Source organism: Lagopus leucura, unplaced genomic scaffold (genome assembly GCF_019238085.1).
Source record: "Lagopus leucura isolate 7727_CA_CO unplaced genomic scaffold, USGS_WTPT01 Super-Scaffold_100024, whole genome shotgun sequence".
Taxonomy (NCBI): Eukaryota; Metazoa; Chordata; class Aves; order Galliformes; family Phasianidae; genus Lagopus; species Lagopus leucura.
This window is the reverse complement of record NW_024962276.1, coordinates 3,979,680-3,997,759: the sequence shown is the minus strand read 5'-3', so window position 1 is coordinate 3,997,759 and position 18,080 is coordinate 3,979,680. Positions and strand designations below refer to the sequence as shown.

The following is an 18,080-nucleotide window of genomic DNA, read 5'->3' as shown; positions in this document are numbered from 1 at the left end:
AAATACCCTTTAAATGTTAGCAGTTTTCTAAAAACAAACAAGTTTAGCAAGCCGCTGTTAGAATAATTAGGAACATTACTGGCTCCGAGTGAAGGAGCAGAATGGCATTAAATCTGGTGTCTTAACTGTACCTGTTTAATATTCATTAGAACAAATTCTCAGAGAAAAGTCTGCTGCACTAATTAAGATTCCCAATCCTAAACACAGCTGAAAATATGTTTATCCAAATCCTTCTAATTCTTACACGCCATTCCAGCATTGTTTCTTTTTATTGGAGTCTCTAGGCCAAAATCTATTTCAACTCTCCAAATGTTGAGAAGGTTCCCTTTAATAAGAAAAAGGAACTGAACAGCCCAACATCAAATTTCATCTCAACAGCACTCAATGATTTAATCATAATAATGAAATAAGTCCGTGGCAACATGTGACTTCAGGTTATCAGTTCTCTGTCCTTTGTGACTGCAGAGCTTCCAGCACGCATCATGTCTATTTTCTGAGCTCAGTGACCCAAGACATAGAAGAAAACCTATTTTTTGCTCTTATTCTGCAAAGACGCATGATGAAGCACTGTAATTCTGATGCCATCCAGTAGAGGACACTTCTAAGCAATCCCTACCAAGGTATAAAATGTACAACACACACCCATGTGTACATACATGTGAGCATGTCTGTGTTTATGCATATGCAAGTAAAGAAGACCAGCCTTGCTTACTGCAACAGGCTTTATAAATATTCAGCACAGCAGTGGACATCTCTAGATCAATGCCCATCCCAAAAGCAAGACTTTCTGTCTAAAAGCTCTGTTTACATCAGTATGTGAAGATTGCTCATCCTCAGGGATGACTTAAAATTAGGCTGGAGCATTGGCATTGCAGTTAGTCAGAACCTCCCCGCTGTCCAAACCGTTCACTTTGTACAACCACTAAACGCTAGCAGAACACAACGTGCTGAAAGAAAGCAGCACCCGGCCAAAGCAAATAAAATAAATCCTTTATGAGGGGGAGATCTCCTACCTGTAATTGTGGAACCAGTTGATCACGGTGCTGGTTTTCAAGTTGAGCTGCGTAGCCAGTTCCTCAATGGTTTTTGGTGATGGGTATGGCTTTTGCTGGTAGGCTCGTTTCAGAGCTTCCTTCTCTTCTGGTGCCAGCACCACCCGGGGCTTCTTCAGCTGGTGCTGTGGCTGTGGGCTGGCACCCTGGCTGTAGTCGATTCCAGTGGAGGAGGACTCACACGACTGACTGTCGCTCACAGAGCTGTGTCGCCGCTTCATGTAGGCTGAAAGAGAGGCACATGGGATCAGCCCCGGCTGAATACAAATGCAAAATCAATGAACGTACAAGCTGCGGGATAAACGCGGAGGTGACAGGCTGAGGCTGCACGGATGGGCTGTGCGGGGGGGAACAGGGGGGAAGCAATTGTGGGGAAGATGCAAGAGACAGAAAAACAAGATAGAAGGAAAGGAAAGAGGGTGAATCGACTGGAAACGTGCCTGAGTTTTCTGCTCTTTCAGTGGATATGGGATGTGAGTAACAGTGGTCAGATAGCAGGATGTGCTTTAAATTCGCAATTTCAGGGGTGATGAACTTCCGCATAAGCACCATCATAGCACAGCTACTAAGAGCCTAAATGGCTCTGGTTGTTAAACACGAGGGTTTCTCTAACACTTCAGATCTCTCAGTCAGCACAGTGGGAGCTGCAGGCAGCCAGAGCTCCATCTCCAACACACGATGGCGCCCGGAGCCCAGGCATCCCAGCGAGGGGCTGCGCACCCACCCGCCGTTTGCTGCTTTCTCTTCCACATTTTTGCTAGAGCAGTGACAGGTTATGAAAGGAAAACAGCCCACAGCATCCTCCTCCCCTATACAAGGCTCTTTTAAAGATGCCTGTACTTGTAATAACTCTCGCTGCGCTGCTGCAGCTCTGGGGCTGTGAGCCACCGCCAACTCCTCCCCAACAGGGACTGAATTATCCTGAAAAATCCTGCAAGGAGAGTCCCAGCAAATGCTGTCACCGTCTTGATGGATTTACACTGGGCAAAGGCAGGTGGGATTTACTGTACCTGGCAGCACCATGCACAAGCATTGCTAATGAGGAGGTTGAAAACTGCAGGTATAGATGAATCTTGTGAATAAAATATTTAATGCTCTGTTAAATACCTTCTAGATATTTAAGAGTTTAGGTATTCAGGAGCTGCAATTTGATAACCTTGCCTATTCTGTTCCAGCTTACAGCAGCCCGACATCAATCAGGCAGGCAGTAAATCTCCAGTAGGCAGCAGCACTGATTGGAGCCAGGGAGCAACGCAGGGCAGGTCACGCCGGCCAGAAACCAAATTATTCAAAAGAAAAAAATAAATTCTTTCTCTGCACAGCTCTGCCTTTAGATTGAGGGTGCACAAAGAAGGGAAATCCGATGCAATCAAACCAACTGAAATGCTGAGAGCCTTTCTCACGCACACCAACCCTGAAGGTCTGGCGAGGCCTTCTGCCTCCAGTGGGTACCACCATCCTGTCCTCTACACAGAGCTGTGTCCACTGCGACCTTTTTACACAGCGTCTTACTTTTGTTGAAGTGAATTTTGAATGTGCTCTGTAACCTTTGGGGGTATCTGCACGGCCCTCACTTTGTTCTTTCGGAATATGACAGATTACCTGTGGATTGCCTACTGTGTAAGATCACTGATAGGGAACAGAGCATGAGTTGCTAATGATCCATCACTCTGCCATGATGCCGTGCTGCGTCTGCTTGAAGTAACTATTAAAAAAAATTTTTTTTGTTTCCTTTTTTATTTTTCAACAAACTTCATTAAAAATCACCTACTTAAGTTGTTCCACTCACTGTGAAGTGATTGCAGGTACACTTAATGCCTTCGATTTCAAAGACTCCCAGATGTTGTTCCAGACTTGTATTGATATGCAAACTATACACAAGGTTCCCTTGTCTACTTTGACAACACAACCAAAAGAGCCTCTACTCCTTCAGCAGTGTGCAGCAACTTAAAGGAGGCCATGAGACAAAACAGACCCTGGTGCGGAAGATGTCAGAAGCGTGCAGGCTATCTCCAGCTGGAGGTGCTGCAGTTTGGTCAGGTGATGGTACGTTCTGCATCTCTCCCTGCCCTCCAAAGGATGGCATTTATGGCAGCTCAGAGCTCCCAGGAAGGCTCCTAAAGACAGCACACAGCTGTGACAGCTCGGGAAGAACGCCGTGCCCTGTGCCCACCTCTGTGCTCATAACCTCACTACAGGTGCAGAGATTTATTTGGGTTTCTTGTGTGAATGGAACCAATTTTATAAATGTACATATTTCATAGAATCAGAATGGCCTGGGTTGAAAAGGATCACAGGGATCATCTGGTTTCAACCCCCCACCACAGGCAGAACTGCCAACCACCAGACCAGGCTGCCCAGAGCCTCTAACATAAAAACAAAGAAAAGGAAATCCCACAGTTAGGACGTAACCATTTCTGGAGAACAATACATTACTAGAACAAACAGAATCACACAATCATTAAGGTTGGAAAAGACCTCTAAGATCATCAAGTCCAACCCCAACCCAGGCCACGATGCCCACTGACCATATCCCTCAGTGCCACATCTCTCATGGTCTTGAACACCTCCAGTGTCTTCCATCGGGCCAAAGGCACAAACCTGGCACGAGGCCACATGCTGAACTAGTATTTAGGTTTTAGGTTTTAGCAAAGTTCTCTGGAAACTTTATAACAGCTTTTCCTTTTTAGTTCTGATTTTAAACGTATGCGTTGTGTGTAGCCAACATCAGGAGATCACCGAGCACATTTCCAGCAAACAGTGAGGCTCAAGCTGCAATCCAAATTGCAAACACACCTGATGTTTGAAGACATTTGATTTTGGTGTGTGATTGGTCTCTACTTCTCAGGAGACTAAAGAAAAAAACCACACGCATTATTTGGGCAAAGGTCTGGATGCGAGTCTGAGACCAACCTGTCAGGGCCAGCTCCATCTGCTCCGTTTTACTACCTCTATCTTCCCCCTGCTGTTGCCAGCCCAGCATCCCTGTGCTCCTACAGGCAGACTCCCCAGCATGTGCTCAGCCTCAGATGAAGCAGAGCTAGCAGCTGCCCACTGAGGTAAAACAGAGCCCCTTTTAATATAATTTTTATCTTATGCAGTATTGAACAAGATTATTAAAAAGTGAAATAATGGGGAAATAAAGGGAATTAAATTTTCTCCTGACAGCAGGCTTCAGTACTGTTCAGTGAGGAGTGTGACGTTACCAGCAGCACACACACCAGGAGGTTGGAGGGAAGGGAACAAACTCCTCCTTGGCAGAAAACACAGTGCAGAGTGTCTCAGCCTAGTGAGCGTGACCCCCAGCTTCCTCCATGAGGTTACTTAATGTACATTGCAAAGCTTCAGGATCTCTTACAAAGGGGCATTTATGGCATAAACGTCAGACTGGCACAACAGGAGGAAAAAAAGGAGAGATGTGCAGCTCAGCTTTATCATAATTATCAATCTAGTCTCCTAATAAACTGTGGAAGAGAAATAATTGATAATAATGTTCTACTGGTAGCAGATACAGTTGCATTGTTCTTTAATCGACATTAGCTTAAGGGGAAGTTAAATTCTTCATGTGGCTCTGGTGCGATTTGAAAGGTTACATCGCAGGATCCTTACCTGCAAGAAAAGGATTTTGCAGAAAATAAAGGGCTGAATTCACTGCAGAGAGCTCTGCGATGAGGCCAACACTGACACAGTTCAGGAGCTCAGCACAGAGACTCAGATGATTTATAGCCCTCCCTCTGTTCAGGTGCCATCTACACAGCATATGTATTGCACAGCATTTGATAAGAATCCACTTTAGAAAACAGTTCTGAAAGGATATTGTCAGTACTACTTTCAAATTATTTTTATTTTATTTTCCTGCGTTACGGCTGAAACCCTCTTGGAGGCTATAAAAATCCACCCAGTTGACAATTTTATCTCTGCTGTATTTCTGATGCAGCAAAAACCATCATGGCTCCCTCTCCTTTACAACTGGAAGTGGGAAACCCCTCTGGATCACTCTCCCAGTGGCAGATTACACACAGCTTCAGGTGAGATCCTGCCCTGCCCGTATCACACTGGTTTCTGTAACGAGCATTTGAATTTCTTCCCAGAAGCACACAAGGTCACTTTTTCCCAGAACCTCCTTGACTGTAATTTTTAATATAATCCCAAAGTTCTGGATGAAACGTGTTAATGTTTTCAGGACATCAGTCAACAGCAGTGCTTTCAGTGCACACGATTAATGCTGTCTGAGCTAATATCATTAAGGGATACCTTGAGAGATGGATACATCATTAATCAGTTAACTGCTGGTAATGGCAGCCTATAAGCTTCTCTTTTAAAATCACATGTATGTAACAAAACCAGGCTCTGGACAACTGCTGTTTTCTAGTAATGAATTTAAGATACACAGAGTAGGCTGAGATTAGTCAGATGTGCTCCTCATAAGAGAGCAAAATAAGTTAATCTCTCACAGGTGTGTGCTCATGACACAGCCGCTCTACTCAAGCACATCTGAGCACTATCACCTTCCCCATCCCTATGAGGGCCACAGATCTCATTATTCTCAAACACCCTTTTATAAGTGCTGCATTTTTGTATCCTCTTAGTGGCCATCCATGCAGGACTGGCAAGAAGCTCTCTCAGGAATCAAAGCATGGTTTTCAGCGCAACATCTGTGAGCAGCTGCACTGCCATTAAGTAACAACCCAAAGCCAGCTCCCCAACTCACATTTCTCATTTGCTAAGGCAAGTTACCAGTGATACACTAGGGCCTCAGTAATTAATCTATAGGAGAATACAGCAATGAATTCATGACAGCTGGTGAATGGTTAGGGTTGCTTTTTTTTTGTTTTTTGTTTTGTTTGTTTCTGAGATGTATCTGCTTGAGCTTGCATCAAACAAAGCTAAGAAAAAGCTGTCTGAGCGCCCTTCGTATTGCTGGATCCACGTTGCCTCTATGCTCTTTACGGAGAGTTATACAACACAGTCATCTCTGAAACAAAGGAGAGCATGACTCAGCATTCTGCTCCACGTTACCTTTTTTCTCCATTCGCTTCATATCCATCAGCTTCTCCACGTTGTTGGGATCGTTCAGCCACAGCTGCATGCGGACAAAGGGCTCCCGGCCCTTCAGACTCAGCTTGTGCCAGGGCTTCGGGCGAGCCAGCAGGTCTGAGACAGAGCCTTGTGTCAGCCCCAGGATTGTCTCCCCAAACAAACGCTGACCTAATACAAAATTGAAAATGGCATGAATTCACTAAGAGACAAGGCAAGCTAAAAAGACAGACCACATCTACAAGATCATTCATCAATTATTCTTACTTCACTGAGAAGCATAAAAGCTCTCCCCACCCACTAAAGGTGTAAATATTGAGCTTTAATTTAATCCTTAAGATCTGGCATGACAAGGATGTGAACTCAACACCTTTGGGGATAAGGACCTCACAGTGGAAACAGTGTGCAAAACAACCCCCAAATTAATGAGATTAAAAATAAACCAAACTTCCAGCTCAGCAGGCAACCAGTGAGAGCAGTGAGGCTACTCAGCTCTTATGCAGGAGGAGCTGCAACAGCTTTGTTCCAGCAGGGCAATCCGAACATTTCAAGCTATCAGTGAACCAAAACCAATGCAGCGCCCATTCGGCAACAGTCATCTAAATGTCCTCAAAGGCATGTAAATGTTTTCTGTGTTGTAGTGGCTGTTGTGCTCTAACAGTGTTTTAGTGGCTGTGGATAATCACATTTTACAATATAACAGTTTTTCCTGTTTCTACAGCTTCTACAGTGCTTCTGGTTAATCATTACTTTTACTTCTTTTAAAATGCCATTGCCTAGCAGGGTAAAAACTAAAAATGGTTTTCAGTGTGAGGCATTTGTAAGCACATTAATAACACTAGTTTTACATGCTTAAGATCTCACTTACTGAGGACTGGAAAATGCCTGTGCAGCACAAGCCCAAACAGACAGCTGGTTTCCTAACAGCCTTCCCCTCAGCATTCTCCCTAAGCTAAGTTGCCCTAATACGCAACAGCTTTTGTTACAAGACAGAGCCTGGAGTCATCTGAGTCACTGCTGGGTACTTCTGGTGGAAGCGAGGCTATCGCAGACTTGCAAGTTAACCCAAACATCTTCCTATCCCATTCAAGTTGAGGCCTTGAGCTCTGGTGTCTGATCACTGGTTTCTGAACCCCTCACTCCAGCAGAAAGCAGTATCTACTTGCCAGCAGTGCCAGCAGTATCAGCCAGTGGCAACCAGCAGATCCTGAGGGACAGTAAAGGACCAACGAAAATATCAGGTCCACAGAGCCCTCCCTGTGCCGGACTCCATGGTCTCCCTCTGCTTTACACCTCCCCCAAGCCTCCTGTCTTCGTGAGTTCTTTCACTTCACAGGCTAAGTGGGAAGGAGGGAACGGGCAGGAGCTGCAGCACAGCCCATGAGGATGGACTGGGGCAAGGCTTTGGAAGGCAGCAGCTGGGACCACGAAAGGTGCACAGGGAAGCAAGGACAGGGTTCAGAAGTGTCTGCTCACACCTCCAGAACAAACCCTCAAAATGGATCTTACAGACTGAACAGAAACCAAAGATCAGAACTTAATTTCCTAAGAGTCTTTCAACTTTCAACTCAACAACAGGAAAATGAGAAAAAAAGCTGTAATTCAGGGCTAATTTTACATCTGCATTTCAGAGTTAACGTGCTCTCTCCCTTTACATTAATAAAAAAAAAAAATAAAAAATCAGGAAGAACCCATCAATTTACCTTTAAAAGAGCTACTTTTGAGCCAAGACAGCTGCTTTAAACACCTTTTAATCTGCCTCTGCAAATGACTTCCCTCTGGCATTCCCACGCTCCCTAAGCCCACACTCAGGCACCGGCACGGACACTGCAACCCATGCAGAGCTGTGCAGTCAGTGGGACCTGATGTGGGTCACAGCAGCCCCCCAGGAGTGTCATGGCCACCTGTGACCCAGGCAGCTGCTATGGTTTGCTGTACAGCCACCAGGAGGGAATACTGGAACATAAACAAGGCAGGGATGAGCATCCCAGGGAAGGTACGAGCAATGCTGCTGAAGGAAATGACCTTCAGATCATAGCCTAGAAATTAAAAATCCAAGGGAGGAGAGAACATTGGATTCTTTGGGTGCTAAGGAAGAAGCTCAATATGTTTGTGTCACTTATTGTATCCTAGGATACAGCAGAACAGCATAAAACACCTGAAAGGCTCCTGAGCTAACGGAGAATGTGTTAGGAACCATTCTCAGGAGGCAGCAGGTGCACCATACTCCATCTTCATCAGTGTTATTAATAACCTAAGTGTTCTTAAGCACGGGCTTCCTGAAACTTCTGTTAATTCTGTCTTTTTGTCTACTGCCTTTCCCACTGATGTAGCTCCTCATGGATGCAACCTCCTGCCTATTATGCCAGCTTCAGGGCTAGTCCTGGACCTCTCTGCAACATTCTGCAACACAGTGGGCATGGTGGTGATGGGCTGATGGTTGGACTTGGTGATCTTGCAGGTCTTTTCCAACCTTAATGGCTCTATCATCCTACAATTCCCAATACTGCAATCTTCCAGCAGCTCACTGCATTCACTTCCCTTGCTAGGGAATCCATCCTAGCTGGATGTTGCCCAATAGGAAATCACTGATAACATGATCTTGGGGCTGAGAGGACTAGCAGCATCCCAGTGTTAATGCTGTACCATCATTTGCTAAAACGGTGTCTGCTGCTTCAAGTGAATGCTTAAAAATGAATGCTTAAAAATCATGGGATGGGAGACCCACCAAACTCAAGTCTGGTTTGCTGAGCCACCCTGAACGGTTTCACACAGTCGTGGTCTTTAGTGGCCAGTGGTGTTGGAACTGGGCCACCAGCAGTTGCCTAAGACAGGTTGGCAAGGCCCTGTGGCCTGAGACACAGAAAGCTGTGCACCAAGTCAATGTGGTGCAGCAGCACACTGAGGGCACAAAAGGAGACATTGAAACTGGTTCCACACCTAATGCAGAGTTTGGGGCACATTTCCTGGCTCTTCTGCTGCTTTTTAGGCTTGTCAGCCACACTGTAGGAAAACAAAAATCATGGGAAATAAAAAAGACTAAGTAAAAATGGCATCAAAGCAAATGTAAACAAAAATACTTTTTCAAACCTCCCTGGATCACCAGAGCAGGCACAGCACTCAACAGTATTTTGCTCAAAAAGCAGAGGCTTAGGCCTGCAAACTCTTACCTGGGGCTTTGTCTGGTACATAACTCCACTGAACAAGCCTATCCCAGTGTGAATGAGCAGTAATCCTGCTGGGTTCAGTGGAACACACTCTCATGCAGGGTATGCCCAGGATCAGGGCCTATTTTTTTTTTCTTCCCCAATTACATTTAATGACAATTTGCAACCTCCCCCACCCTAGTAAAATCCAGAACAACAACACCTTGTATTCTGTGTCTAGCCAAAAAAAGGCTTCTTTATGTACTAAAATAAAGGAGTTTTTAGTGACACAGACATCATGCTCAGATGACATGGATGTAATCCTTCTGATAGAAATATCAGTAATCAAAACCTAAACTTATCTTTTAGGTTACACTTGAACAGTGGGAGATTGGCATGTATGGAGAGTGATTCCTCTCCACCCTCTCAGACATCTCTTCTGAATCTCTCCATGCAGGTGGGAAGGATACATGCTAAGCACTAATGCACGTGCAGGTAACACTGGTGCAACCTGCCTGCCTTCCAGCTAGGAATTTCAGAGGACTCCTTCAAGCTTCCCAGTGCCTTGTGAGGGAAGCAGTTGTTAAACAGGTACAAAGAAGTAGGGATTCAGAGGCACTGTGGCAGTATTAAGCGTGGATTTCACCTGCTCACGTGTGTTATTTCCTCTGACTATTCCAAATATTGCCAGTCATATCAATATTGCACTTAATTTGATACCCAAAACCTCATCTGCAGCAAAAGCAGCCTTTGCTTTGCATGTCTCAAAGCAGAACAACTGAATGACCCCATGCGGTTACCTAAGGATTCACATACACCTCAACTGAGTCTGAATTTACCCTCCTAGCTCTAAGGCACACTACTTCCATGTGATGCACCTCTCTTGGCAATCACACTGCCCTCCTCTGCTCCTCTTCTCTGCCTGCCCTGCTGGTGTCCTGAACCTACAAGCATGGGGAAATCTGCATTTCTCCAGTGAGACCTCACTGGTTTTGGGGTTTTGGTCCTCTCGACAGCCTGCTGGCCTGTATTTAGGGAGGTGGGACTGGTACCTGGCTGCTGAGCCAGAACCAGAGCTTAAGGGCAGTGAGGGTAAGGTAACATACTGTTAAGTAGATGTGACAATCCAGAAGGACTTCTTTACTGGCTAAAAAAAAATCTTTGAAGGATGAAAGCCCAGGCCAGAGTCAAAATCAAATGTTCTTGTCAACATCTACTAAAATACAGCTTAAAAACAACAGCACCAACACTTTATTTCAACCAAGAAATGGGAATAAAGCGACTTACCAAGATTGTTGTCCGTTAGCACTTCCTTGACCCTTTTTGTGATGCCATACGTATCCAGCTCCGGGGACATAGCAACCAGCTCCTGGATGCTGAGTGCTGAGTGGCCCGACAGTGGCAAAGGGGTTGTGGACTGGGATTCGGAAGCAGGCGGCTCGCTGGGCTCCTGGGATTTGCCATCCTTACTGGTCTCTATGGAAGGACAGGGCTGCTGTACCAATTCTGTCAGGCTTTTTACCGATTCGCTGGAACTCATGGGAGATTCGGGAGCAGGACTGCAACTGGCAGAAGTCTTTGGAGTGCTTTCTGTAATTGAAAAGAAGAAAGAAGCCCCTGCTTTAGAATAATTGTGATGTTTTGATTGCAGGCTGTTTAACTTTCCTTCTCGTTTATATCCTACCTACTTAAAGAAATGCCTAAGTATGCAAAACACTTTTCCTTACAACTTGGTTACTGAAAAGCCTTTTTTTTTCAAAACAGAATTATTTTCTTAGTTTATCTTCAGTAATCTTTCGTATAAAAACAAGAATATACAAATAAAAATCAGGAATAAATGAAGTGCAATAGTTTGTATGGTTGCAAGGAATTCCCTTGGTCAGGAAATTTTCTGGCTTTGCTTTCACAACACTGCTGTCTAACAACACTCTATAATCCACAATTACAGAGGTTTAACCTCTTTCTGTGACTATAAGAAAATCACCACAATGTGGTCGTGTTCACGGGGGATTTTCTACAAGTGACACAGCTTTGTATCTTGAGAGCGTTGTAGATTTCATATTGTTTCTTATCACTCACATCACATTTTTGCACCTCTCATTGCCCAGGAATAACTTAACACAATTAAAATACGGCTTGCAATTATGTCGTATTAATTAATGTGTTTGAGAATCCAACCTAAAGATGGCGAGTGGATCAGGAGACAACCAAATCTGTTATTTTGACACTTTGACAGGAAGCTTTTGGAATCTGTTAATTTGCCAACAACAATAGTTTCTGTGCAAAATGCTGTTTTCCCTATGTAAGCTCACAATTGTTTCTAATAAAATGCTCTTCATCATGCAGTGGCCAAGCATACCCCAAATCCTATTCTTCACAACAGGACTTCACTTTACAACAGTGTTTTCTGAGCACTGCATCACTCACTACAATGGCAGCCACTGCTATGAGCTGATGGTTGACACCAGATTTCACCATTTCTCACCGTCCACAACACTGCCAAATGCTCACAGTCTGCCTGGGCTCCATGGACACGCAGCTCAGGCAGTATGGGAAGCACATCCTCAGCACTACAGGAAATGCTGGGTAAGTTCAAGTAGGGTTCACTCGGCGCAGGGTTCGCAGCACAGTCGTGTTGTTCAAGGCAACAGAAGCTTCCAGGACTCCGTAATTTAAGAGAGGTTCCCTGACACACTTACAGAAAGTTGTCTCTCAAACACAGAGCTTTCACTTAGCGCTCTGTGAGAGATGCAAAACAGGCAGGCATAAAGGGAAAGCGAGGTGCATATAAATCTTTAAGGCAAGAGGGATCTTGCAAATCTTATTTCTTCTCTCTGTTCACCCCGGGTCATCATACAACCGAATATAAAACCCAGCAAATGTTATTTTTGTATCGAGAGCAGCAAAGGAATTGTACTGTAAATTCGCCCTGATTCACCCATGCGAGGGACCAATTTGGCAGATCATCCATCTTGTTCACTGTACACTGTCAGGGATGGCATGAATTCCCTACATGATAAACAGATTTCTTCTCAGGTCCGCGTCCTTTAACCCACAGCAAGGTCAAAATTATGGCTGCCTGGCTAATAAACAGCGCGCCACTCGCTCAACTTCCCTCTAATTTTGTCCCTTGTGCCAGCTTACACAAATCTTACTGAATAACTAGAGCAGCTGCAAATTTCCTACACAGTTCCTCATCCGTGCGCCGCAAAGCACGGAGTGCAGAAAAATCCCAAATAAAAAACCACCCAACAGCCATGCAGGAGTCAACAAAGCGTTCCCTAATGCCTCCTCCTCCCTCTCCTTCCCTGCCCAGCCTAATTATGTAAACAACAGAGGTAATCTCTGCCATCATCTATCACTGCGATGCTCGATGTTGCTCACATATTAGCTTATTTATTTTTTATATCACATATCAAGAGCTTGCTTGAATTTCATTTTTAAGACCAATCTGCTGCTTATTTACTCAAAAAGGTAGGATTATGTGGATCTAATTTTGGAAGGCAGTACAGATGACAAACTGTTTTTTTCCTCCCAACGAAAGGCAAGTGCAGAATGGTTCCAATGAGACATTATGTGCATAAACCACAAATAACTCCAAATATGTTCCCCGTTCACTTCTGGAGCTTTTCCATTTCAGGAAAAAAAAAACCATTTTAAATGTGACACAAATATTGGAGGAAAAGGACCATTATTTGGAAAAGCCAATTCCATAATCGAATAATGCAAACATTTCCCGTTAACCTATTAAAAAATTAAGTAGACATTTAGAGTAGAAGTGACTGCCGACAGAACAAAGGGAAAATTGGATGTGTTCACTATTACAAATTAAACTGTCAATCTACAGTCATTTCAGATGTTTTACGAAATAATTTGTCTGTATTCATTTCTCCCAAGTTCCTCACAGGACAACGAAACAAATTCAGGACGTGTGAAAAATACACACTGAGCTTTCAAAATCAAACATTTCTGATCAAAATAAGGGAGTGCATTTCTTTACATCCTGTTCTGTTTCCCACACTTCACCAAAAAACAGCCCTAATTTAAGGATGACCCAGTTCATAGGTGAGCCATTCCCTGCATTTGTACAGCTCTCCCCACGCCACCTTGGAGGAATGATTTTGTCTGTCAGGGCCCAAGGATGGCAACGAGACGCAGTTCAACAAGGGCAGTTAAAACGATCAAGAGCTTGTTGTAACTTCTGCATATCTTCAGGTTGGTACTGACAAGTGCCATTAAAGACTCAAATGCCCCACAGATGCAGTTAGGTGATGCAAATCTTCTAAAGCTGCAACCCAGTCATGGAAAGCCAAAGCCATGTCCTTCTTATGTTACTCATTCAGAATTCATTTTTGGGTATAGGGAAGTCAGGCTTTACCAAGCCGTTGTTAAAAGCACATCTGTATGTGCAAATAAACAACAATCAGATGCAGATCAAGTACTGGGAGCTGACATCCAGCATCAGAAACGCTTGACAAGAGTGACTGGCCTCCATCCATAGCGAAATCAGAACTACTGGACACCGACACCAAGGATGGGCTGCTGATGGGAACCTTCAGGTCTCTGAAGGCAAGTATGACTTCATGAAGAGAAACACATCTGATTTAGTTTGGGGGAACCAACGTGCATTAGTTGGGCAGGCAGCACCGCTGGTAAAACATGCAATCCTTATTCTCATGTCAGGAAGTTCTTCACTTTTGTTTTTTCCTACTATAGCCCTAGAGAGGGATACAGAATCTAAAATAAAGGTAAATGAATGACTAGAAACAAGGTCAGCATGATACAAACACCTCCCAATTTTGTTTTCTTTCTAAACACTACTTTCCAAATATAAAATTGCTTCTTGAATAACCATACTGCAACAAAACCCAGCACCATATTACAGCTTGCCCATCTGCTTCATCCCTATCAGGAAACTGCACACAATTTAGTGTGTATGAGTAGGGTCTGTTGGAGCTCCTTTCAGAACTGGCTGAGAACTGTAACAAACTGGCTTTGTCTTAATTACATCAATGCAAAAAATCTGGTGTGGTCTTGCATTGCTCATAGCAATAGCCTTGGTTCCATCCATCCTCCCTGTACCTTAATCGCTTTCTATCATGATGGTGTTTGGAAAAGTGAGACAGCCTGAGACAGTCTCAGGTCACTCCTTACGGCGTTTATCCAAACTTTAACATTTGATTCTCCTGTTCTTCTCCAATGACAAAATTTACCATTCTCATGCTGGGTTCAGATCTCCGGTACCAGCTCCTGAATTGCCTGAACACGGTAAATGCTTTGGACTATGATTATCCCACCAAAGCCCATCCTAGTGATGTACAGCAACTCCTTTACTTGCAGAATGCAACTTCTCCACCACAGCCTCTGCACAGAAGCAGCAGGACAGCCTGCACCCACAGCACACACGACCATACAGATATCCTGTCCTTCGTCTGCCCAGGAATTGCTGCACTGCTAACGTGAGCTTAGGTAATAGGCTTCAAAGTGACTCAGGGGAAACAAGGTATGGAGCACAGAGAAGCTGGGGAAGATCATGCGAAATGCAGAAGGTATTTAGGGACCCCTAAAAGGATTATGAAAAATACTGTATCTAAAGACAGCAGGCAGACAACAGCTGCCTTAAGTTTTGGGGAGAAGTGGATTGGAAAAGCAGATCCACTGTAATTTTCAGAGACAAATCTCTGTAGTTTATCTGATCCACTATTTAAATTTCAATACAGAGTCCTCTATCTGCAGTAATAATAACCTAAATTCCATTTAGTGTTCATTTGAGCAGTCAGGATAAAGTCATTTCTTATTATCTCCCCACTGTGTAAAAAACAGCTTGAAGGTAGGAAGTCAGCAAGCATTTTCACCAAAAAGTAATTATTGTAAGTGACATTTTTACTGCTGGCATGCCATAAGGCGAACTGCGCATTTGGAAGGACAAGTTGCTAAAACAAAATGACAGGGTACTCCGTGACATTCCGACAGGAACCCAAACATGATTTATCCAGCACTCGCTTTGATGCACCGCTTCTCCCGGTGTCCGCAGCCCAGGCTCCAGGTCTGTGCCGTCCAACCCCAAGTTGTTCCCCAGGAACGGCAGCAGTGCTGATGTGCCAGGCAGGGCAGTGAGCATCCTGTGCTCTGCTCCCTTCTCCATGGCCAATTCGTACAGAAGATGAAAGCAGACAGATACAGATAGGAGATTTCTTGGCAAACTCTTGAAAGAGCACTTGATACTTCAGGGCCCGCCTTCACCTACTCGTACAGATGAGTTAATGGACAACGGCAGCCCTGGCAGGTCGCCTGAGATCCCAGTATCTCACGCTGGGACGGGGTTAAGTTCTGTTTCCCCTGTTTCCAGCCACTGAGCTGCCCAGTCTGCAGACCAAAAATCTCATTATTGTGTTTGCCACTATCTGGAAATCCCAGGCAGAGCTTTTGCTCCCCATCTCCCACCTAACTGTAACCCCGGGATCTCCTAAAGCACCCAACAGCTCTTCCCATTAACAGAGCGCAGGTCTGCTCTCTAATAAATCAGATCAGCATTTGTGGAGCAATGCTGCAATCCATCCCTATTCTGACTAATTAAACAAAAACATCCCTGAATGCTGAACTCCTTCTCACAGGTAGCATTTTTGGTGGATTTATTTTCAGTGCATCAGTCTTGCCTATCTACAGTGTGCAAATTAACGTGGCTTACAAAAATATGATCCTCCCCAGAGTTATAAATTCCTCCAGCTATACGTATGGAGCAGGGAAAGCTCCCTCCAGCATGCACACAGAAAGATACCATGCATGTAGGTACGTACAGCCATACTGCAGCAAGTGCTTACCACAGCTACGGTTACAGATTCCCACTGTGACCCTGGGGACTTTGTTTGTTTGTTTGTTTCACAAATGTTTTAACTTGGGGGAAAATGTTATTTTGGGTTTTGGCTCGGGGAAATTTCACGTGGCTGGAGGAGGGATCAAAGGAAAAGGCCTTCAGGGAGGCACACAGAGGTCTGCATGTCTGCACCAAGAGGGGAGGAACCAGCATGGGTAACTCCAGGATCACTGAGGGAACGAGAACAACAAAGGTCCCTGTCCTGCACAGGAATAGAATCATACAGATGTTAAAGACAAGGACACAGAACTTGTTGGATGAGCAAGGCTAGGTGTTAAAAGTACCTGAAAATTCTGCATTGTTGAAGGATTGCAGGGTGTTGCAGCAATTCCATGTTGTGTGTTCTATAATTACATTATCTCTATGCCTACACTAAAAAAAAAGATGTTAGCCATTTCAGAAAGCAGGAGTTAGAGCAATGTGAAGTTCAGCACACGGTTGGCGTTGGAGTCATGAAGAAAGCCCGGCAGCTGGACAGGCAGAAGCTCTCAGTGAAGCCAGGTGACGGATTCTCCTCTCAACAAATGCACAACCAGCTGCCCCACAGGCAGACTCGAGGTGCTGTCTCACACCCAAACCCCATTAGAGAGGTGCTGTGCCCTGCTGACGCACGATGCCTCGTAAGCTGAAAGGTGTGGGCTGCACAATGTGTGCAGGTACAGCCTGCCATGAAGGGCAGCTGGGACGTGCAGATATCAAGGATCTGTGCAGAAAGATGCAACTTAATTAAAGCGGCACAGAATCACAGAATGGCTTGGGTTGGAAGGGACCTCAGGCATTATCTAGTTCCAACCCCTGCCGTGGGCTGGATCTCCCCACCCGCGTCCAACCTAACCTCCAACCTGGGATGGGGCACCTGCAGCTCTCTGAGCAGAAACATCATCAGGCCAACTCTCAGGTCAGACCAGCAGCCCCAAAGCCTTTTCCAGTCTAAGGGATGTCTATGGAAGAGGTAAACAGCACAGCAAGCATGCAGGGAGAGCTTCCTCAAATGCCAGCTTGTGCATAGGTTCCTGAGGCACAGTTTTTGCACTGCAAACTGCTGAATGGTGAGTTTTCACGTTCCTTAACAACTAAAACCAACCTTTACAAAACGGAATCAGACTTTAATTTAGATGATTAATGGCAAAATCGTGGCAGCTTCAGAAGAAATTCCTCTGCTCTGCTAATCTGTATTTAATATGCAGATTTTCCCGTGTTTCTGTAACTTAGTCAGAAGTCAATATTTAGCAATAACTGCTGGAAAACGCCTTCAATAACCTTATTATTAAAACAGCTTGTGTGCACAAGCTTTAGTCAGGATTTTCTGAATATTAACAAAATATGTCACAAAAGCAATCAATCAACATGCCACAGTTACATTTTTAGTCTAACCAAAATAAACACGTGCCACAATACCTTTTGGAAAGCAGAGCTTGCAGAGGCTCTGCTGCATGCTCTGGTGCCTCTGTTGACGCTGACCTTGCGGTTAGAGACTCACTTTCAGGTATTTGCATCTTTTGGACTGTTTGCTGTCCTTCCCTATGGTAACCCTGAGTGTGGAGGTATTTCTATGCCCTCCTGAAGATTTTAACCTGTTGTCTGCTCCAGACAAGCAGAATGCATGATATGCACTGTGCATCCATTCTGCACTTATCTGAATCTCCTCCTCTAAGCATTGTGCTACGGGCAAGACATTTATGGGATGGATCCGAGGCTAAGATCTGGATTCCCTTCCCAACAGTCCCAGCTAACAACCACAGCAGTGCTCTTAAAAGCAAGCACTCCTTAGAAGAGCGACCCTGAGCACTGCTGCACCCAATGCACTCCTCTTCAGGAGCAGTACTGGCAAAAGTACTGAAACAAAATGACATTTACATTGTATGCAACAATATTATAAAAGCGATTAAGGTACATTATTTTACACATCCTCATAATCTCTCCATACTGCTTTACTTAATTTGTGATAAAATTGTTGAGAAAGGGTACTTA

At 44.6% G+C, this 18,080-nt stretch overlaps 1 protein-coding gene across 1 annotated transcript in view; it reads right to left on the bottom strand.

The window, feature by feature from the left end:
• The window catches only part of CUX1 (cut like homeobox 1), a 175,631-nt gene that overhangs the window by 14,562 nt on the left and 142,989 nt on the right, over nt 1-18,080 (bottom strand). Inside the window, exons 21-23 of the mRNA XM_042879941.1 lie at nt 10,523-10,825; nt 6,072-6,260; nt 1,014-1,278 (exon numbers count right to left, since the gene is read on the bottom strand). Of these exons, the coding sequence (XP_042735875.1) occupies nt 1,014-1,278; nt 6,072-6,260; nt 10,523-10,825 (757 nt within the window). The remainder of the gene's footprint in view (nt 1-1,013; nt 1,279-6,071; nt 6,261-10,522; nt 10,826-18,080) is intronic.